The following is a 22761-nucleotide window of genomic DNA, read 5'->3' on the forward strand; positions in this document are numbered from 1 at the left end:
AGAAATTGCCAAACTTGTCTTCCAGAGTGGCCGTTCATTCTGCATTCCCACCAGCAGTGAACGAGTTCCTCTTGCACCGTATTGCCAACATTTGGTGATGTTAGTATTTTGGATTTTGGCCATTATGATAGGTGTATAGTAATAAACCATATGCTTTCTTCAGTGATAAAATGTCATTTGCTAGTGTGATAGATGGTGTTTTCAGAAAAAACCCACAAATTTTTCTGTGGGTTTTTGGAAGTAAAAATATTTCTAGGAAAAGGCTGGTATTTGGCTCCGATTAACTAGACCACAAGTAGTAATGTTTGTCTCTGTGTGTTTTGACAGATCTTGAAGGAAAGGCGCATACCTTGAAGGCACTAACACGTCCTACCGTTGTCAACTGGTAAAATGTTAATTTTTTAATTATAAAATATTTCTCTTAGGCATAAAATGTATTAAGTTAAAATCAAGTGTGTATAAACGGTCTAAGAGAAAAATGTTTATTAATTCTTCCCATTTTATGATTGTAGAATAATGAAAGTTAGAAGGTAGGTTTCCTACTAATTTTAAGTCAGTACAAACCCATTGGAATATTAAGCCATGTTATTCACCGATATTACTGATTTTCCTTTTCTCAGTTTAATTTCATTTAAGTATCTGTGTGAATTTGAACTCAGTAGCCTCTTTATTTTGTGAAGTTTAGCACTGATTAGAGTGGTATTATTTCAACATGTGGTAGTCATTTTTTTATTATTTTTAAATTTTTTAATATTTGCTTTTGAGGGACATAGAGCGTGCAAGCGGGGTAGGGGCAGAGGGGGACAGAGAATCTGAAGCAAAATCACAAACCATGAGATCATGACCTGAGCCGAAGTTGGACGCTTAACCAGCTGAGCCACCAGCCAGGTGCCCCATGACGGTCATTTTAAATTTGTGTTAGTGTTATTTTAAATTTCTAAATGGATATTTTAACAGAAGTTGTAGGTCCTAGGCCAGGAAAACGGCTGTGGGCTTTTTGTTAACCTGCAGTTAAGTTCTGCACGTCACTTATAGTTGTGATGGGATAGAATGTAGAATGTTTTATTTTTTTCCTTACTGTGGCTTCTGAAGTGAATTAGTGTTTTGAAATTTTGGGGCAAGAATTTGGGGATCCAGTGAACTGAAAATTTTCATCGTAAAAGTAAAATTGGATAGAACTGTTAAAAGGAATAGTCTGTGTTGATAAAATGCTTTGAGAATATAAAAGCAATAAGCATTTTTATCAATTAGAATCATGCTGGTTGATATTTATTTATCTTGTTTCAGAAGATCATTTCAGAGTCTTTGCTCCTTCCCCCCCAAAATCTTTGTCCATATCGGCCAAATTTACTGATTTTTATGTTATCTACTGATTTTAAAAAGAATCCAAACAGGGCACTTGGGCGGCTCAGTCGGTAAAGTGTCCTACTTCAGCTCAGGTCATGATACCACAGCTCGTGAGTTCGAGCCCCATGTCGGGGTCTGTGCTGACAGCTCAGAGCCTGAGCCTGCTTTGCATTCTATGTCTCTCTGTCTCTCTGATCTTCCCCTGCTCGCACTCTGTCTGAAAAATAAATAAACGCTAACAATAATTTTAAAAAAGAATTCAAACAAATATTATGTCTGTTATTAAAAGCTAAACAGTATAGGAGTGTGTAAGTAGCAGATAACTTTGCTGTTCCTGTGGTTCTTTTGCAAGGGTATTATCCCTTACCAATTTGGAGTGTGTCCTTCTAGACCTTTCATGTGCATATCCAAGATTAGCATCTTTTAATGAAGCAGGTGTGATGGAAAAAGGAATATTCCATGCCCATTGATGTGCCTTCACTTTATTTTAGACCTTTCTTTGCCTACAGTTTCTTGAGTGGTGTACTTGGCCGCATGAGGAGTGCTTTGAACTAAGTAAATGTCAGAACACGGTAGGAATCTCTGCAGATTCCTTTTAGTGATTAGTGGGTTTTGGAAACTCCAAACTTTGAATTTCTAGCTAGGAATGGGTCAACAGAATTCAGATTTACAATGAAATTGGAATCGCACATATAATTCACTGTGTATTAAGCAATGGGTATTAAGTAGTAAGGCATTTATATAAATGACTACAGTTAGTATTGCCTTTATAGAGGCTCAGCTGGATGGGGTCAATGGGGAAGTGGTTTTAGAGTTTAAGTATCTATTTGGGGGATAGGAAAAAAGTGCTGTGGCAAAGGGACAAAAGTAATTTTGTCTCTCATAATGTTGCCTAGACTTGATCAGGTACCCAAAAAGGCAAAGGACATTTGCCATTGTATACGAGTTAAGTATATTGTGAAGTAAAAGGAACGTCCCAGACGGTTTTGGGGAACCCAGTGTCTTGAATTCTAAAACTTAGAACTCCTCCATGTCACATTGGCAACTGCACATATTCAGAAGGCCTGTGACTTCAGAAATGGTGTAAAAATTGAACTGATTCACATGCAGAGATGTCCATAGTGTAGTTGTTAGATTGCAGTGTTTTATTTATACTCCTTAAAAAAATCTGGAAGAGCAGAGTTTGATTACAGAGTTTTATCTTAATGCTATTTATTGGTTAGGGACACCTGGGTGGCTCACTCGGTTTAGCATCAGACTTTGGCTCCGGTCATGATGTCATGATCTCGAGGCTTGTTAGTTCCAGCCCCTCATCAGGCTCTGTGCCGACAGCGTGGAGCCTGGAGCCTGCTTCGGAGTCTGTGTCTCCCTCGCTCTCTGCCCCTCCCCCACTTGTGCTCAGTGTCTGTCTGTCTCTCTCTCTCAAAAATAAACATTAAAACATTTTTTTAAATTAAAAGATAAAAAGGACATGTAGAATTTGAAAGAGAACATTAACATAGAATTGGGCAAAGATAAATTTAGAGCCATTACTGAGGCTATTATCTAGTGTTTTAAATCTATTATAGATGCTCAGCAAGTTCATTATTCTTATTTATTTTTTTAATGTGAAATTTATTATCAAATTGGTTTCCATAAAACACTCAGGGCTCATCCCAACAGGTGCCCTCCTCAATGCCCATCACCCACTTTCCCCTCCCTCCCACCCCCACCAACAGTCAATTTATTCTCAGTTTTTAAGAGTCTCTTATGGTTTGGCTCCCTCCCTCTCTAACTTTTTTTTTCCTTCCCCTCCCCCATGGTCTTCTGTTAAGTTTCTCAGGATCCACATAAGAGTGAAAACATATGGTATCTGTCTTTCTCTGTATGGCTTATTTCACTTAGCATAACACTCTCCAGCTCCATCCACGTTGCTACAAAAGGCCTATTTCATTCTTTCTCCTTGCCAAGTAGTATATATATTGATTTTAAAAAAGTGTATTCTGTCAGTGATTCTAGTAATTTACATTTAAATACTTTCTGGTAATTTATATTTAAAAATTTTCTTTTTTTTAGTGTTCATTTTTGAGAGTGAGAGCCTGAGCGGGGGAGGGGCGGAGTGAGCGGGGTCAGAGGATGTGAAGTGGGCCCCGTGCTGATGGCAGTGAGCCTGATGCGGGGCTCCAACTCATGAACTGTGGTATCATGACCTGAGCTGGAGTCGGACGCTCAACCAGCTGAGCCACCCCGGTGCCCCTCTTTAAATATTTCCTAGACTAGACAAGTTCTGATGGACTTCAGGACTTCATCTCTCATCCTAATGATCCAGTGTTACCCGTTCAGATGGTAGCAGAGAGAGTTATCTGCGTGTAGCCATGCAGTAGGGAGGAATCATTCAGAATAGTGTCACTTGTACGTGAAGGTGATCTAGATTTGAAGGTTGGAAGGAGGTGCGGACAGCAGCAGGTGTGCGGCTTGTTGTGGCTTAGCAGGAAAAGGCTTCTTTGAGTTAGGCCAAATATTTCTCTTAACGGTTGAAGGTAGATACCTTTTTCTTGTGCCTTCTATTTTTGTTGTTGTTTTATTTTTTATTTTTTTTAAATTTGCATCTAAATTAGTTAGCATCTAGTACGCCAATGATTTCAGGAGTAGATTCCTTAGTGCCCCTTCCCCATTTAGCCCATCCCCCCTCCCACAACCCCTCCAGCAACCCTCAGTGTGTTCTCCATATATAAGAGTCTCTTCTGGTTTGTCCCCCTCCCTGTTTGTATATTATTCTTGTTTCCCTTCCCTTATGTTCATCTGTTTTGTCTCTTAAAGTCCTGATAGGAGTGAAGTCATATGATTTTTGTCTTTCTCTGACTAATTTCAATTAGCATAATACTTCCAGTTCCATCCACGTAGTTGCCAATGGCAAGATTGCATTCTTTTGGATTGCCGAATAATACTCCATTGTATATATATACCACGTCTTCTTTATCCATTCAACCATTGGTGGACATTTGGGCTCTTTGCATACTCTGGCTACTGTTAATAGTGCTGCTATAAACATGAGGGGGGGTGCATGTGTCCCTTCGAAACAGCACAGCTGTATCCCGTGGATAAATGCCCAGTAGTGCAATTGCTGGGTCGCAGGGTAGTTCTATTTTTAGTTTTTTGAGGAACCTCCATACTGTTTTCCAGAGTGGCTGCACCAGCTTGCATTCCCACGTGCCTTCTATTTTTAAAACAACAGTTTAGGTTTTGACCACGTGTGGAAAAGCTGCAGAGGCCAGAAAGCTGGGCACACTGGCGAATGGAGGAGAGGGAAGACTACTTTTTATCTTCATAGCTTTAATTTTGAAACTTCTTGTTTGAGAAAAGCTTCCTTAGGGGTAAAATAGGCGGTTTATAGGAAGAAGAACATTTATGTAAAGAGCTAAAAAAGGAAACATAGAATGAGATCATATGAATAAAATGAAATCTAGTGAAAACTAAGTATTGACTATAGGAAGTATTGCATATTTAAACCTTATTCTTAGCTCTTTAATGTTTAGATAGTACAAATAATGAAGTTGATCTAATGTTGGTTGGTGTAATGCAGGTTATTTATCCTGTAGTTCCATATTTCCACGACTTACTTATAGGTTCTTCTTAGTATTATTTGCTTTTTCTTAAGTTTGTTTTTAACTGATATGGCAAGATAAGGGCTTTTGGGTTGAGGGGAATGAAGGAAAAGATAAGCAAATAGGTAAAGAATCTTACTGAATCATTTATAAATCTTTGAAATTAAAATGTATAGATTGGGTAGACTTAGTGTAGATTAAAATTATCTTGAAAATCTTAATTTTGACACTTTAATGTCTTGACATTCTCAAAGTCTAAACTTTCCTGAGCTGCCTCTTCTCAAACACGCATACTTTATTTTGCTGATTTTATGCACATTTGCTTTTGCTGACATATTTCACATGCTTGCAACTATTTAGCCTCTGGCTTTTGAATTTTCTTTAATTTTCTGTTCTATTCTTACTGTAGGGAAGAAAATAGTTAAGTTCAAAAGTGAAGTTGTTAACTGAATCAGCAACCAATCCACTCGCTCAGATTTAGGTTAATGTAATACTCAGTGAAGTGCTTAGCTGGATTGGGTTGAAATTGCTAAGACCCTCAAGTACCGACCAGCCGAGCTGATGTTATTATATAATCTAATAGTTTAGGGTCTCCTGAAATATTTATATAGGTGGTTCTCATTAACCATTTTGGAGATAATTGGAATAAGTAAGGAATTAGCACTGAAAGGAGTACATGGTCCTATTTAATATTGTTCTAATATGGTCCGGGCATTTAATTCTTGGCTGTTTAGGACACACTGATGAATTTGTCAAAACAGTGCTGTGAAGTAGGGCTCCAGGGTTTAAGTTCTCTGCCCTAACATGTGGATAATATAAGGATGACTGAGCATGCCATTCTCCCCATTTCCCTTCACTGCATCAACCGTGAACAAAATTATCTGATACAACAAGGTGTACTTCTATATAGAGAATCTCAGATTACCTCTTCTGGGTACAATCATTAGAGGGGAGTTACATGGCTTGGAAGACGAATAGAAAGCACAGTAGGAATAGGTTTTCCCTTAGATGAGGAAGTTGAGGCAAAATGATTCAGAACCCTGAGCTGGGTGTGTGTGTGTGTGTGTGTGTGTGTGTGTGTGTGTGTGTGTGTGTGTGTAAGCTGTCTGGCTGGAGGGTGGTTGGGGATTGTCACATGACAAGATTGATGAAGGAACAACGGAACCACTTCTGAGTACTCTCCTGCGTATTGCTGAGTTCTGGCATGAGGTTGTTAAGGGTAGAGGGGAGACTCTAAAAATCCTGACAGGGAAGTTTGTTGAGGATCATCTTTTATAGATGTATGGAGGCCACATAAGTTGAGTTGGTTAAACAGAGTTGGCCCTGAATTACATTCTATGTGTATTCTTTACCTTTGGAACTGGAGTGGGATCCACAGAGTGGGATCCAATAGTTCTGTGTCCAAGGATATTTACACTTCACATGGAGTACTAGACATGAGAAAAAATGTTCATTTTTGTTTGTTTTCTTTTTTTATTAAAATTTTATTAATGTTTATTTTTGAGAGAGATAGACAGAGTATGAGCTGGGAGGGGCAGAGAGAGTTGGGAGACCCAGAATCTGAAGCAGGCTCCAGGCTCTGAGCTGTCAGCACAGTAAAACCAAGTAATGGTCTGCTTTGAAACTCTGCATAAAGAGAACCCAAACCAACTATACTAGTAAGTGGCATTTATAATGCCTTTGCATTTTCCAAAGTCCTTTATTATTTGCTGCATTCCATTTTATCCAAATGATGACACATATAGGAAAATGAAGTATAGAAAAGTTGTTTCATAAACAAAAGATCAAACTTAACTAGTGGTGGAATCGAGGCTATAATTTGTTTGCTTATTCCTTGAGATGGTTAATTGTAGAGTGACCAGCTTGTCCAGGTTTGCTTAAAACTTTCCTGGCTTTATTCATTTTTTATTAAAACAATTTTTTATGTTTATTTTTGAGAGGTAGGGAGGGAAAGAGAGAGAAAGAGAGAGACAGAGTATGAATGTGGGAGGGACAGAGAGAGGAAGACACAGAATCCGAAGCAGGGTCCAGGCTGTGAGATGGCAGCATTTAGCCCGATGTGGGGCTCGAACCCACAAACTTTGAGATCATGACCTGAGCCAAAGTTGGACACTTAATTGACTGAGCCACCCAGGCACCCCATATTTTTTATTTATATTCTAAAGTTTATTTATTTTTGAAAGAGAGAGTGAGTGTGCATGGGTATGTGCAAGTCAGGGAGGAACAGAGTGAGAGGGAGAGAGAGAGAATCCAAACTGCCAGCACAGAGCCTGACTTGGGGCTTGATCTCACGAACCTCAAGATCAGAGATCATGACCTGAGCCAAAATCAAGAGTTGGATGCTTAACTTACTGAGCCACCCAGGGACCCCCAAACTTTCCCAGTTTTAGCACTGACAGTCCTGTGTCCTGGGAAACCCCAAAGTCTGGGCAACTCAGAGTGGTTGGTCATCCTAATTAATTGTCACACTTTGTGGTCACCTGGGGATGGGAGTACAGTTGTCAAATAAAACAGAAGAAGGCACTCAGTTAAATCTGAATTTCAGATAAAAAACAATTAAAAAAATTTTTTTAAGTTTATTATTGTTGAGAGAGAGAGAGAGAGTGCATAAATGAGGGAGGGAGAGCGAATTCCAAGCAGGCTCTTGCACTGTTAGTGCAGAGCCCGACATGGGGCTTGAACCCATGAACTGTGAAATTGTGCCTTGAGCCAAAATCAAGAGTCGGATGTTCAACCAACTGAGCCACCCAGGCGCCCTCGACTGAATTTTTACTACGTGATCCGGATCCTGCATGAGACATATGTACACTAAAATTTGTTCATTGTTTTTCTGAAATTCAAATTTAACCGGCTGTCTTCTGTTTTTATTTGTAAAATCTGACAGCCTTAAGTAAGAGTAAAGGGATGTTCTGATGTGTAAAAAGATCACTTAGCTGCTTTTTTGTGGAGACCTTAGGTTTTATACATTTATTTGCTTAAATAAATGCAGCATCTGGTAGTATTTGACTCTTGTTCTTTTAACTTTGTGGCTCGAGATGCCAGAGTTCAGGATGAATATATGGAACCGTATTGTGCTCAATGCATCGAAACGTGTGTGTGTGTGTTGGTTGGTTTGAAGTGGTTCTTCACTTGGGAGGAAATTTAGCCAAGACGGATCGAGCCTTATCCCATCTTTGCTGGATCAGCCTGTCAAACATGGGCACATTCTCACAGACTGCCCATATCGCCTCTAGACTACGTTAAAAATCACTGCTGTTAAGATAGTGCAATCACGTGATTCAAAATGAGAAGGAAGTAAAGGCTTTCCTTACTCGCTTCTTGGACCTCTTCATTTGCCCACCATGGAGATAGTCTGATCTGATTGGAAAAAATTAGAATTTTGGAAATAGACCTTAGAAATCTTGTTGAGTGGTCTTGCTTTTTTTTTTTTTTTTTTTTTTTTTTTTTTTTTAAGCAAGGGAACTCTTGCTCTATCCACCCCCCCCCCCCCCACAAGGGGGAAGAGTATCTTATGTAGAAGACAGAAATGGAATTGGGCTCCTCCTACATCTTCAATGTTTGATGGTTGTCACTGCTCTGAAATTGATTTGGGAGCCCTTAGCATCAGTACAGTTTAGTCTTACAGTAGATTTATTTGAATCCCATCAACATTTATGGTGAGAAAATTACAATTTGTTGACTTGGACAGGGTGTCATGGTAAGTGGTGGCAGAGCCGGGACTAGTATTCTTGTGTGTGTGTGTGTGTGTGTGTGTGTGTGTGTGTGTGTGTGTGTGTGTGTGTTTGAAACCCCCGTTCTATATCAAGCTGAGAAAGGTATAATAAGTTCCTTTGCCTAATTTCTATTTCCTATTTGATTCATTCAAGGTTCAACACTTTTTTTAAAAAACATCTGGCTCAGACGTTAGAAAAGGAAGATAGGATAAAAGTAGATTGAAAAAAAAATGTGTCTTAGCCAGTTAGGGGAGTCAGGAGACTATATTTGTGGTTCAAAGAGAATATTTGAGGACTACTGTTATTTCAACTATTATGATAAAAGGATTGAAAAAGCTTAAAAATTACAGTGAATAACTGAAGATTATGTAAAGTTAGTTGACTCTGGTCAGCTGCTTTTTAATTTTTAATGTAAATATGTTTATGGCAAAGACTTGCTGAATTTTCCTCCCTCTCTCCCTCTTTCTTCCCTTTTCCCCTTCCCTCCCATTTCTTCCTCCTTACCCCCCTCCCTTCCAGTGTCTTCAGGGCCAGAATTTCATTTCCTGTGGTTAGAATAAACACAAGCTTAGGAGTTGTCTTAAAAAGAAAAGGACAGGGGCGCCTGGGTGGCGCAGTCGGTTAAGCGTCCGACTTCAGCCAGGTCACGATCTCATGGTCCGTGAGTTCGAGCCCCGCGTCAGGCTCTGGGCTGATGGCTCGGAGCCTGGAGCCTGTTTCGGATTCTGTGTCTCCCTCTCTCTCTGCCCCTCCCCCGTTCATGCTCTGTCTCTCTCTGTCCCAAAAAAATAAATAAACGTTGAAAAAAATTAAAAAAAAAAAAAAAAAAAAAAGAAAAGGACACAATTCTTATTTCCTCATAAAACTTTCTAGTTGTGAATTTGGAAGTTAATCTAATTCAGATGAAAATATGACTCAAACCTCTAATAATGCTTTTAGTAGACTTCCTGGTACAGAATTTCTTCACTTTTTTATTTGTTGTATTAAGGGAGTACTTAAATGGATTAATGGCCTCGATTTTTCAGCCAGACAATCTAATAATCTGTAGACCAGTAACAACTGTGGAGTCAGAGTTGAAATTTTCCAAGTTATTAATCACTGTATTAATATTGGAAGTTTTAGGAGAAATCCTTTGTGTTTCTTTCATTAAAAGGAAGGGTGAGGGGCACCTGGGTGGCTCAGTAGGTTGGATCTCTGTCTGATTTCGGCTCAGGTCATGATCTCGCAGTCTGTGGGTTCGAGCCCCGTGTCAGGCCCTGCACTGACAACTCAGACCCTGGAGCCTGCTTCTGATTCTGTGTCTTCCTCTCTCTCTGCCACTCCCCTGCTCGTGCTCTGTCTCTCTCAAAAATAAATAAAACATTAAATAAAAAAAATAAAATTAAATGGCAGAAGCTTTGAGGAAAAAAATGTTAAAAACAACAACAACAACAACAACACATTCTCCTGAGCCAGAGATGCATTTTGTCATATTATTTCTGTTATGGTTTTAGCCTGGGGAAGCAGAGAAGCAAGCGTCCTCATCAGAGCCAGGGTCCTGCCTCTAAAGAAACTTTTTCCTGAGAGCAAGTCATTGCTGGTTGCATTTCTCATTACAACTCCTTAGAGCCTCGCTCTGGGAAGGAAATCTTTCTTTCTGCCCTTCTTGACCCAGTTTCTTATTTCAAAACAAATAATTTAGATCAGTTTTTTTTTTTTTTTTATTATAAATTTTTTTTTTTTCAACGTTTATTTATTTTTGGGACAGAGAGAGACAGAGCATGAACGGGGGAGGGGCAGAGAGAGAGGGAGACACAGAATCGGAAACAGGCTCCAGGCTCTGAGCCATCAGCCCAGAGCCTGACGCGGGGCTCGAACTCCCGGACCGCGAGATCGTGACCTGGCTGAAGTCGGACGCTTAACCGACTGCGCCACCCAGGCGCCCCTAGATCAGTTTTTGGGGACTTTTTTGGTTTATGTAAAATGTGACTTTTGTGCAAAGGAGTGTCTCTAAAGTAGTGAAGGACTCCACTTTTTTTCCTTTTATTATTATTAGTTTTTAAGTGTATTTATTTTGAGAGAGAGAGTGAGAGAACGCGCGCAAGCACGAGTGGAGGAGGGGCAGAGAGATGGGGGAGAGAGAATCCCAAGCAGACAGCATACAGAGCCCCACTTGGGGCTTGATCTCAGGAACCTCGAGATCAGGACCTGAGTGGAAATCTAGAGATGCTTAACTGACTGAGTGACCGAGGCGCCCCGTCCCTGTTTTTTTTTTTTTTTTTTCCAACGTTTTTTATTTATTTTTGGGACAGAGAGAGACAGAGCATGAATGGGGGAGGGGCAGAGAGAGAGGGAGACACAGAATCGGAAACAGGCTCCAGGCTCCGAGCCATCCGCCCAGAGCCTGACGCGGGGGCTCGAACTCACGGACCGCGAGATCGTGACCTGGCTGAAGTCGGACGCTTAACCGACTGCGCCACCCAGGCGCCCCCCTGTTTTGTTTTTAACAATAAAGTATTAAGCCTAGAGTTCAGGGAGTGTGGAGGAATTAAAAAGCTTGGGTGGGAGTCAAACATACGGGTTAAAATTCTACTTCATCTGTTAGTTGTAAGTGCCTTTGGGCATGATCTGTTTGAAATTGGGTTTTTGTAACAATTCAGTGAGATGATATAAAGCTCCCCACACGGTGCTTGCGTTATTGGTACTCAGAATTGCTCATTTATTTTAAGTTTGGTGAAAAATTCAAGGCATATTTCACGCCAGCAAACACAGATACCTTGATATCCATTGGTGTACAATCCCCTTATTTATATACTATCTTAGAGATAACATGCTAAGCTGTATTTTTTTTTCCATATATAAATATTTCTGGAGTGTCGATGCATGTTTGGGTTTTGTTGGCTATAAGGAAAATCCAGGTGGAAATAAGATTGGGTAATGGGCAGGATTAACCAAGAGATTGTGGAGAATCAAGATACCCCTCTGGAGCATTGTCTCGTCGCCTCCCCTCTTTCCTGGGGTGTTCTCTCTGCTCCCAGTGGATTTGTAGGAGAATTTCTAAGTGTTGGGCTTCTGCCCCTGCTCTGGGAGTTGGAGCTTGCAGGTGGTGTTTTGGAGGGAGGTGGTAGTGAGCAGACAGACGCGCTGTATTAGTGGAGTAACGTAATGGTGTTACTGGCCGCTTCCCTCCCGTGAACACTGTAGAAGTTGTGGATTCTGAGCCAGACTCCCATTTCCGTTGGTCAGTCCTGCGGCGCATGGAGATGAATGGTTTGAGATACTACTGTGCCCTCTCTCTCCTGTGCTTCAGAGGTTCTTGAAGTCTCTGTAGGCAGATGCAACCAGATCTAAGCAGGCAAAGCCATTTAATATGTGTGTATGAACATGATCCCTGTGGCAACCTACTTATTGGTTTTCCCTTCCCCCACAATACAGGCATTTACAGGTTTTTTCCTATTACTAAAGCACATGGTGTCTGTGGAAGCTTTTCATATGACTTGTAGCTTTTTTTTTTTGGCTTTTAAAGAAAATTGAGGAGTTAATACAGCTTGTAGGACTATGATAATATTCCTTAACAATTTAAAACATAAAATTTTACTTTTTTTTTAAAGTTTATTTTATTATTTATTTTGAGAAAGAGAGAGGAAGAGAGAGAATCCCAAGAAGGCTCTGTGCCGTGTGCCTGGAGCCAGGCGTGGGCCTTGATCCCACAAGTGGTGAGATCGTGACCCGAACCAAAATCAAGAGTCGGACACTTAACCGACTGAGCCACCCAGGCGCCCCAAAATTTTATCTTAACATCAGAATTTCATATGTCTCCTGAGTGTATTATTTGAGGGTGATTTTGTAGGTGGGTGTTAATCTCCATTACCTGATGCACAGTTATTTTCAGAACCCCAGCTGCTCTGTCCTCAGCTTTCTGACAGTTACACAAAATCCTATATGCCCTTCCCCCTCCTCCTCCTCCTCCTCCTCCTCCTCCTCCTCCTCCTCCTCCTCCACCTCCACCTCCACCTCCACCTCCACACTTCCCAGGTCTCCTGTGTTCTTCCTCTCAAGTGGTAGAAGCCACACAGAGAAGGAATTTTCTTTAACTTGATCGTTAGGATGATTTAAAGCAACTAACTGCTAAGGTGCTGCAAGATGTGAGTGAATAACTTCTTTTGATGTAACAATCTCGTTTTATGATTGTATTTGCTAAAAAAAAAAAAAGATTGTATTTGATGGGTCATTTTCTTTTAATGTTGTTAAACTTGAGTCAGCTTGTTATTTTAATTAGCAGTTCTGGGAGTATAGTAAAGATGGAAGTTTTTATATTCTTTATGGTGGGAAATTAATGTACTTTGACCCAAAATAGCTTCCTTTAAAATTTATAAATAATTGCTTAAAAACCTTGACCTGTCCATACTGTTGTCAGACATAAACCATGCAGGCCCGTATATACCTTTTTTTAAGAACTAGCAAGGTGCATGGAAGTCCCTTCAGGTCAACTGCAAGTACATATAACTAGTTTTAATGGCTGCCTCATCGTCCATACTGCGGATGTATATGTTCTTCAGCTTTTCCTTTGATTGATTTAGATCATTTTGTTTTCAGTTGTTTAGAGAAAATTTCCCACGAACAATTTACCGATACAGTAATTCATTCATCAGGCAGCATCCAATGAGTAGATAGAAGGGAGCTCCAAAGAGCTCTGAAAGGTGAAGTTTCTATAGATCAAAGGGAGCAGAAATACGGAAGGTATACTGGGCATTTGCTGATTGTTTAAGGCAGGGTTACTTTTCTCATGTGGAGCAAAGGAACGTCTTGGAGCCAGTTCAGGTAACTTGCTGAGAGGGCAAGCGCCGACTGGTTGACCCAAGTCTTCTATTTCTCTGTGAGCTAACGGTGGAAGCTTAAGTTTTGGGTTGCTGACTTGGGTTTAGCCTGAGTGACTCCATCTTGGGCCTAATCTGGTTACTTTAACACAGTTTTTTGCCTCTGAAGTGATAGTGGCATGTCCTCCAAGCTTTGCCTTTAAATTGTACTGCTTACTGTTCCTTCTTGTTGCAGTCATCTATCCCCTTATTCCTGAAATACTTGAACATCAAGCTATGACTCTGCTTCTATCCTGTCATGATTCTTAGTGGTTTCAATATCTTCCCAGTTGAATTTCTTGACCTCCTGTCCTTAAATGATCTCATACTCTGCCTTTGCTGTCCCTTTGTTATCACAACCTAGTCCTCTTCATGAACAATAACTGTATGCCTTCTACACTGTCGGTCTCAAGCATTCGATTCAGACCATCACCTCCTTTTAGTAAGACAGTTCCATCTTGCTCTCTTTTAGTACCTCAACGCCAACAGTTCTGTAACCCAACGCAGGACCTGATTGCCTTGATCTTGTCTCTTTTTCACCAACCCTTTACCTCAGGAGCTATCCTTTCCTCGGCTTAAAACTCCCTGATTAGTCATTGTAGCCACTGCCTTGGAAATAGCCTTCATTCCCTTGTCTTCCTCCCCTTCCCCACGTTTTGTTCTGGTACTTGCTGGTAAAACCCTCTCCTGGGTTAATGCAGCTCTCTGTCTGATTCACATTTGTGCTCCACCAGCCGAACTTGGCTGGGAAGCACACAACAGCTGGGTGGGTCTCTCTTTACATCAGGACTCAGACCTCAGGCGGGCTTTAGGCGCTGCCGAGGGAGCCTACTGGCTCCTGCTCCATCTATTTTCCTGTTCTCCTAGATGATTATTTGATACTTTACTTCTCCTTAATTTTAAGTTTCTTTATTTTGAGAGGAGGGAGAAGGACGGAGAGAGAGAGAGAGAGAGAGAGAGAGAGAGAGAGAGTCAGAGTCCCAAGCAGGCTCCGTGCTGTCAGTGCAAAGCCCAACACGAGGCTTGAACCCATGAACTGCGAGATCATGACCCCAGCCAAAATCAAGAGTTGGATGCTTAACTGACTGAGCCACTTGGGTGCCCCTCTCTCCTTAATTTTCTAATATCTTTCTTTCTTCCTCCCTTTCAGCCAGTGATTTTGCTTCCTATTACTCTGAGAAGATAGAAGCACTCAGAAAAGAATCTTCTACTAGCTCCTGGTACCGCCCACATGCATCTGTGCCCCTGTTCCTCTGTAAGGCCAACCTCTTCCACTTGTGTGCTGTGTCTCACTCTCTGTTCTGCTTAATCTTCTTCTTCCTCTACTGGGTCATAGCCCTCAGTATGAAGACAAGCTATAACTATCTCTTATCTTTAAAACAAAAGAGCCTGCTTTGTCCTGTCCTAGTATCCACTTCTCTGTTCCTCTTTAAAGTGCTCCTCCTCTTCTTTCCTAAACTCTCTCCAGTTGGGCTTTGATCCTTAACACAGCTATTTTTTTTTTTTTTTTTCAACGATAATTTATTTTTGGGACAGAGAGAGACAGAGCATGAACGGGGGAGGGGCAGAGAGAGAGAGGGAGACACAGAATCGGAAACAGGCTCCAGGCTCTGAGCCATCAGCCCAGAGCCCGACGCGGGGCTCGAACTCCCGGACCGCGAGATCGTGACCTGGCTGAAGTCGGACGCTTAACCGACTGCGCCACCCAGGCGCCCCAACACAGCTATTTTCAAGGTCAACAGTGACCTTCACACCTGTATGCATTTTTTCTTTTGTTTTCCTCTACGACGCTTGACTCTTTTTTCTTTTTAATTTATAACAGCTCTTTGTATATTTTGTCATGTGTTTTTTCCTTTTGATTTTCAAATAGTTTCACCAGACAAATGTTAAATCTTTAAAATTTATGTAGAAGAGTAAATCTGTAAGAATTGATAAGAAAGTTTTGAAGCACATGCAGAGTGTGAGTCTTACTAGATATTTAAAATAGTAGTTCTCAAACAGTGCACATAAAACTTACATGGTGGTTGTTTAAAAGTGAGTCTGCCAGTTGAGTTTTCAGCTTATAGGGAGGAAAGAATGGGGAGACCTGTCTGAGGAGCCTTCTGTTTAAATACACTCTAAGCAATTCTGGGATGATTGGTCCATGTATCACAGTTGAGAATCACTGTTGTAAATCTACTGTATTTGGAGGCATGACAAAGCAGTAGACAGGTCCAAGGAGCAGAATAATGTCTAGACACAGATCCGGTTGTGAACAAGAACTCACTGTTGAAGATCACGTTTTGGTCGTTGAGAAAAGTGGGGTTGATTTAATAAGCAGTTCAGGTAATTCATCTGAAAGAAGAAGTTGGCTTTCTCCCTTGTACAATGTGGAAAAACAAACTCCATAATGATTAAAGGTCTAAATGTAAAAATTATGTAAATCCTGGAAAAAATACAGGAGGACAGTAGTTTAACCCTGGGATGGACGAGGCCTTCTTAAAGTGGATTGGAAATCTAAAAGTTGTGAAGGAAATGAACAGAGTTAATTGTTCAGGTTTGTTTTCTGAAAGGTGATACTCATTCTAAGACGAGGCAACATAAGAGGGTACCTGTGACTGCTTTCCTAGTTCTAGATTTTCCACAGCCCCTTCAGCAAATAGGATGCAGTTGGCCAAAGGTTTGTTACTTTACCTTGTTTGTCTAAAACATTTTAGAAAAATTAAATGTCTTCATTGCATGTGGCTGGTACATGTAGGCTGCGTGTGATGCTACTGAACGCTTCCTCTTCGGCTCTCCCAACGCTTGGCTTTCATGGTCCTGCCCTCTCCAGGTTCTGCTTTTATTGGTCTCGCCAGTGGGATTTTGCTCTTCAGTCTTGGCTTTGGTTTCCCTCCAGAGTTTTCTGTCCTTGAACTTGATCTCGGAGATTTCCTACCTTGTCCTCCTCCATCTGATTATGGCCCTAAAAGGTGTGCTTCCAGCTCTGATCCCTCTTAACTCCCATAGTTTCTATGTTTGGATGACTCACAGGCATCTTAAACTCCTTAGTGTCAAGACTTGCATTCGTCTCCTTCCCACCAGCCATCCAGCTGCTGACCAGCTACTTCTCGTGTCTCTGTCTCACTTGAAGGCACCCAAGCCATTTCCCTTCTTTTACTGCAGCTCCTCTCATTCGGGACTTTCCTCTCTAGGATTCTGATCCACCTGCACTGTGTTAAGAAAGATTTCAGTTGTTGGGAAGGCCTGGAAGAACAGTGGCTGCTGCCACCCTCTGGGCAGTTGGGCAATTGGGAGCTGGGAATCCTAGCTGCTGGCTTCCCGTCACACACGTTAGTCACCCTACTCCCAGGAGCAGAGGGTTATTTTCAACTCTGGTTCATCTGATCGCGTTGCCTCATGTTTCTGCTGCCTTTAGCTGACAGCCAATTTTCTTTTTTTTTAATAATTTTTTTAATGTTTATTCATTTTTGAGAGAGAGAGAGAGAGATGGAGGGAGAGAGAGGGAGAGAGAGAGAAAGATAAAGCATAAATGGGGGAGGGGTAGAGAGAGAGGGAGACAGAATCCGAAGCAGGCTTCAGGCTCTGAGCTGTAGCTGTCAGCACAGAGCCCGACGTGGGGCTCGAACCCACAAACTGTGAGATCATGACCTAAGCCAAAGTCAGACGCTGAACCGACTGAGCCACGTAGGCGCCCCATGGTTAACTAATTTTCTAAAACACTGGAATGCAGTGTACAATGGAACGCCCATGAAGTTTCTTCTCAGCATTAAAGGACCTAAGGATTGGACTTTAATGCCCTGCCCCTGTCTCCTCACCCCCACCCTGCTCCACTGGAACTCCTGCTGCTTCTGGTGCTTATTCAAATTATGTGGTGTCCTTTGTTTAAAAATCTCTATCCCCGCACCCCTCAATCCCTTTGCTAGTAGTACTACCCTGTCTTGATCACTATTGCTTTGTGCTGAGTTTTGGAATTGAGATGTATGACCCCTCCAGCGGTGTTCTTTTTCAAGGTTGTTTTGGCTGTTCTGGCTACTTTGAATTTCCATGCAAATTTTAGCTTGAAAGATTCTGTATCAAAGCCAGTAGAGATTTTGATAAGGATTGTGTTGAATCTGTGCACCGGTTTGGAGAATGTTGTCATTTTAACAGTAGTAAGTCTTACAGTCCATATATAGCAGATGTTTTTCCATTTATTTAGGCTTTCAATATCTTTAAACAGTGTTTTCTGGTTATCATAGTAAACTTCTTGTTATATCTTATCCCAAGTATTATTTCTGATAAATATAATTGCTTTAGCCTAGTTTTCTGATTGTTCATTGCTACTGTATAGAAATACAATTGATCTGTATATATTCATCGTCCACGCTGCGACTTTTGCTGAGCTGCTTATTAGTTCTATTAGTTTTTTAATGGATTAGTTAGTATTTTCTGTACAGTCATCATACAGTCATTATATGCAGATAAGATTTTTTTTATTACAGTGTTATTTTTTAATTCAAAACACAGACATGTGAAATAAAATTTCAGGGAGAATACTTAGGTAACATCCTTCCCCTGGATTATTGAGATACATTTTATTCTTTGCAGCTCTGATGTCCTGGAAGTAGTAGGACCATTTGTCTTTTTGTTTTGTTTTTAAATGTTTATTTATTTTGAGAGTGAGAGAGAAAGAGAGAGAGAGAGAGAGAGAGAGAGAGAGAATCCAAAGCAGGCTCCACATTGTCAGCACAGAGCCCAACATGACACGGGGCTCGATCTCATGAACTGTAAGGTCAAGACCTGAGCCAAAATCAGGAGTCAGAAGCTTAACTGACTGAGTCTCCCAGGTACCCCAGGACCGTTTATTTTTTATTGTGCCATTTTCCTAAATAGAGACTTTCAATGGGTCCCCATTAATGGCATAAATCGAGATTCTCTGGACTCTTCCTCCAGATGACTTGTCAAAGAAAACAGTGTGGAACGGTGAACAGAGCCTGGGGACTATTTGAGGGTCGTGGCTTCTCACCAGCTTTGCGTGGGCAAATTTGGAGGTGTTCTTTATCTTGTAAAATTGCAGAGTTGGACATCTACTTTATTTTTGAAGGTTTTATTTATTTAAAAAAATTTTTTTTAATGTTTTTATTTTTGAGAGAGAGAGAGAGAGAGAGACAGAGTGTGAGCCGGGGAGGGGCAGAGAGAGGGAGACACAGAATCTGAAGCAGGCTCCAGGCTCTGAGCTGTCAGTACAGAGCCCGACATGGGGCTTGAACCCACGGACTGTGAGATCATGCCCTGAGCCAAAGTCGGACGCTTAACTGACTGAGCCACCCAGGCACCCCTTTAGGGTTTTATTTTTTAAGTAATCTCTGTACCCAGCGTGGGACTTGAACCCACAACCCTGAGATCAAGAGTTGTTTGCTCTATTGACCAAGCCAGCCAGGCATCTCTGGACTTTTAATTTTTCCCTTAGTTCTTTGAACGTGTTTATGATAGCTGCTTTGATGTCTTGTCTGAGTCTGACATTTGGGCCCTCTTGTGGACAGTTTCTGTTGCCTGCTTTCTCCCACTGTGTTTGGGTCTTCCTTTGCTGTCTGTTTGTATGCCCCATAATTTTTTGCTGTAAGCTGCACATTTCAGCATTTCTGAATGCTGACTCCCCTCCCCCTTTCCCCTGGCTTCTTGCTGTTGTGCTGCTTGCTTGCCTGTTTGTTTAGTGACTTGGCTGGCTTTCCAGCCAAGTTTCACTGCAGTTTCCACCCCCCACCTCCCCCTTGGGAGCACACAGAGTGCCCTTGAAGTGCCCTCTTTAGGGGATGACAGCATGGTTTTAGTAGGACGCTCTTTAACTATTTTCTTTCTCTGATCTCCTTGTTAAACTTCTGCCAAGTTCACGTCCAGCAGTTATTCTCCGCTGATAGCTAGCTGATTGCCTTATCGTATTGGACAGAGCCCTGGGCCGTAAATTGCCTCACCGTGTGATCCAGTCAAATTATATGGCCTTTGTAAAGGGGCTGTGTTTGAGGCCACTCTTTGAGCTGTCCTGACTCCAGAAGGGCTCTTCTTAGGTTCTCTTTTCCCTGATTCCATGAAACTTCTATTTACTCTACTCCTTCCTTGCTCTCCTGGAACTACCAGCCTCGGCCGAATCGCTCCTCACCAAGGTCTCTATTGTTTTCCTCAGCGCCACTAGGCCTGAGCTCCCTGTTCTCTGTTCTGACGAAAGTCAGCCCACTTGGGGGTTGCTAAGGGGCTCTCTGTCCTTACAGCCTGCTTTGGCCTGAGAGGAACCCGTGTGCCATTGCTCCAGAGCCAGGGGCAGGGACAGCAGCCTGGCCTGTGTTCTGGGAGTGAGGTGGTGGGCTGTGGCTGTCGCCACTGGTCTTCTCTGGAGCTTTGCTCTCTGTCTGGACGTTATCGACAGGCTGAGGCAAGGGTAACTGGTGACCAGCGTTCTTGGCCTGCTGTGCCCGCAGTAGAGCTTCCTCACATTTCTTGGCCACATTTGCCTGGAATAGAATTTCTACAGCATGGAGTTGGGGAGAGGAGCTGAGCATGCTAGAAATCATAACCCCCGGGTTTGAAGCTGGATGGAGTCATTAGTAGTTTGCTTCAGTTTCGTTTCTTCAAAAATGATGTTGTTACCTACCTACCACACAAAGGAGTGTTTCCTCTTGAGTGCTCAGTTTCCCTCCGATAGGCATGTGGCCCACTCTCTCTCTTCCTTGTAAGCCTCTGCTCGGATATCACTGGCCCTAGAACAGGGTTCTCCCACAGAGAAACGGGACACCGAGGCTTTCTTTGTCCAGGAAGCAACTTTGTTCGTCGTGCCGGCACGGGCTCAGTGGGTTCGTACCTGAAAAACTGAGCCCCAAGTACAACGGGTTGTAGCCTTTTATGCGATTTCCACTTCTTTGTGTCCCATATATGGTGACGCATATAGTCCGATTGGACATAGTCCAAGTTACAGAGTCGTTTCAGAGCTATGCGTATGTGTAGAGAAGTTGATTGGGCCACGTTGCACGTTGCCTTCCTTTGTTCTGAGAAGGCCTTACCGCGTTCCTTAGAGAGGGACTCTGCCACAGCCCGGGCGGCTCTTGTGGGCCCCTCATAGAGCGTCTCTCCAGCCTTGCCCATTCACCTCGTGTTTCCCTTCCCTGGTTCATTTTTCCTCCAGGGATTTGCCGACACTTGGCATACGTACGTATATTTGTTCGTCCGCTGCTCCCAGCGACTGCGTGGACTCCATGAGAGGACGTTCACTGTTGTATTTCCTGTACTTAGGACAGTATCGGACACATAGTAGATTGTCAACAAATCTGATGATATAAGTATAAAGACCAAGGTTTACAGCCTCCTTGCTTCACCATCCAACCGGCCTAAATTGGAAAATATCACACAAAAAGTGGATTCTGTGTTGTTTGCCAACTCCAGTTGCTTGTTGCTGCCTAGAGAGAGGGAACGGGGCCCACTGGGAGAGAATGCAGTGATTATTTGATAGTGGCTGCCGAGCCACGAGGCAGGAACTGGTGTATACCGTTGCGTTCCCTAGGGAAGTAAGGAGATTGCCGGGAAGAGGAAATCGGTACGTTTTTGGTGTGGATTCTGATGTAGGTCTTCTGGCCTGTTCCTTCTTCACCACTTGGCGTTAGGTTGCAAAAGCCACCTGTTTATAGAATGATGTGGAAAGAGATACAAGACACTTGGAAGACACTCACATGTACCGTATCAGGGGTGGACAGGACACTGCTGGAGGCCAATACTTGCTGCTGCTTGATTGGAAAAAAATATCTTCATTTGCCCACCTAAAATGAAGGATTTTTCTTTAAAGTTACTTAAAAATGATTTTGAACTAATACCTTTCTTTCTCTTCCTTCTAGATTCTTATGGAAATCTGTTAATTCTACTTTTTGAGCACTTATGAATAACCACGTATCTTCAAAACCATCTACCATGAAGCTAAAACAGACCATCAACCCCATTCTTTTGTATTTCATACATTTTATAATATCACTTTATACTGTTATAACATACATTCCATATTATTTTTTGTTTGAGACAAGACAAGAAAAATCAAACCGAATTAAAGCAAAGCCTGTGAATTCAAAACCTGAGTCTGCATACAGATCTGTTAACAGTTTGGATGGTTTGGCCTCCGTATTATACCCCGGATGTGATACACTAGATAAAGTCTTTATGTATGCAAAAAACAAATTTAAGGACAAAAGACTCTTGGGGACACGTGAAATTTTAAATGAGGAAGATGAAGTACAACCAAATGGAAAAATTTTTAAAAAGGTAAGGTGATCTTTCATTGCCTTTTGTTTTTCCTCTCAGTGAAGTGTGCTTGTAGAAATGGCGGCAAGGGACAGGTACAGCCTGCTTCTCTTGGACGTTGCTGATGTGGCGGGAGGAGGAGGGTAGGAAGGGGACCTGACTGTGCCCTGATCTCCTTCTGTACTCTCTTGCACAGATTGGTCTGAGTTTTCACAAACCATTGAGACTGCCCACTGAGCCTGAATGTCTCACGTGGCTTGGAATAGAATGTCTACAGCAGTTTTGGGTCTGAAACCTTACTCCTGGGTAGTTATACAAGCGCTTGTGTGTGCTTGAGATGGTTCTGGGTTTTGGGATGTGGGGCCTGCTGTTTCTGATTTTAATGTAGGTTCTGTTGGGGGCTTTATGTCTTGGTACTTTGACAGTGGCAATGCATGTTTTGTAAAGAATTTTCTTTGGGACGCCTGGGTGTCTCAGTTGGTTGAGAGTCTGACTTCGGCTCAGGTCATGATTTCATGGCCTGTGAGTTCAAGCCCTGCATCAGGCTCTGTGCTGACTCTTTCAAAAAATAAACATTAAAAAAAAATTAGAAAAAGAAAAAATTTTCACAAATATAGACAAGCCTGCCATTGTTGATTTGAAACAGGATAAGATATCCTTAGAGAAAATATAAAGATAGTGGTTAAGAACCTGGATTCCAGATCCACACTATGGGTTTGGATCTCAGCTTTGCCACTTAACTAGCTGTGTGACTTTGTAAAAGTTATTTAACAAATCGGCCTCAGTTTCTTTATCTGTAACGTGAAGATAATGATTATTGCTGATATTTATTAGCATTTCGTAGGAGTCAGGCTATTTTAAGTGTTTTACATATATCAAGTTATTTAAGACTTAAAATAGCCATATGAGTTAGTGTTATCCTTGTTATTTTACAGATGACAGCACAGAGGCATAGATGGAGAATGTACACGGGGACATTTCAGTTAGCAAGTAGTAAAGTGAAGATTAGAACCTGCTCCATACTTCATAAATGCCAGCTCTCAGACT

At 41.8% G+C, this 22761-nt stretch overlaps 1 protein-coding gene across 4 annotated transcripts in view; it reads left to right on the forward strand.

Annotated features, from left to right (window-relative positions):
• Positions 1-22761, forward strand: part of ACSL3 (acyl-CoA synthetase long chain family member 3) — a 77426-nt gene that overhangs the window by 19691 nt on the left and 34974 nt on the right. The window contains exons 2-3 of one of the 4 annotated variants that reach the window (XM_086719749.1): positions 328-385; positions 21318-21735. In XM_086719749.1, coding sequence (XP_086575875.1) covers positions 21358-21735 — 378 coding nt within the window. In that variant the 5' untranslated portion in view covers positions 328-385; positions 21318-21357. Of the gene's footprint in view, positions 1-327; positions 386-14716; positions 14735-21317; positions 21736-22761 lie in introns of those variants that run through there. The other 3 variants (XM_025912283.2, XM_086719750.1, XM_086719751.1) reach the window with 3 other exon arrangements.

The sequence above is a fragment of the Puma concolor genome, chromosome C1 (genome assembly GCF_028749965.1).
Source record: "Puma concolor isolate L17-30 chromosome C1, mPumCon1.1.hap2, whole genome shotgun sequence".
NCBI lineage: Eukaryota > Metazoa > Chordata > Mammalia > Carnivora > Felidae > Puma > Puma concolor.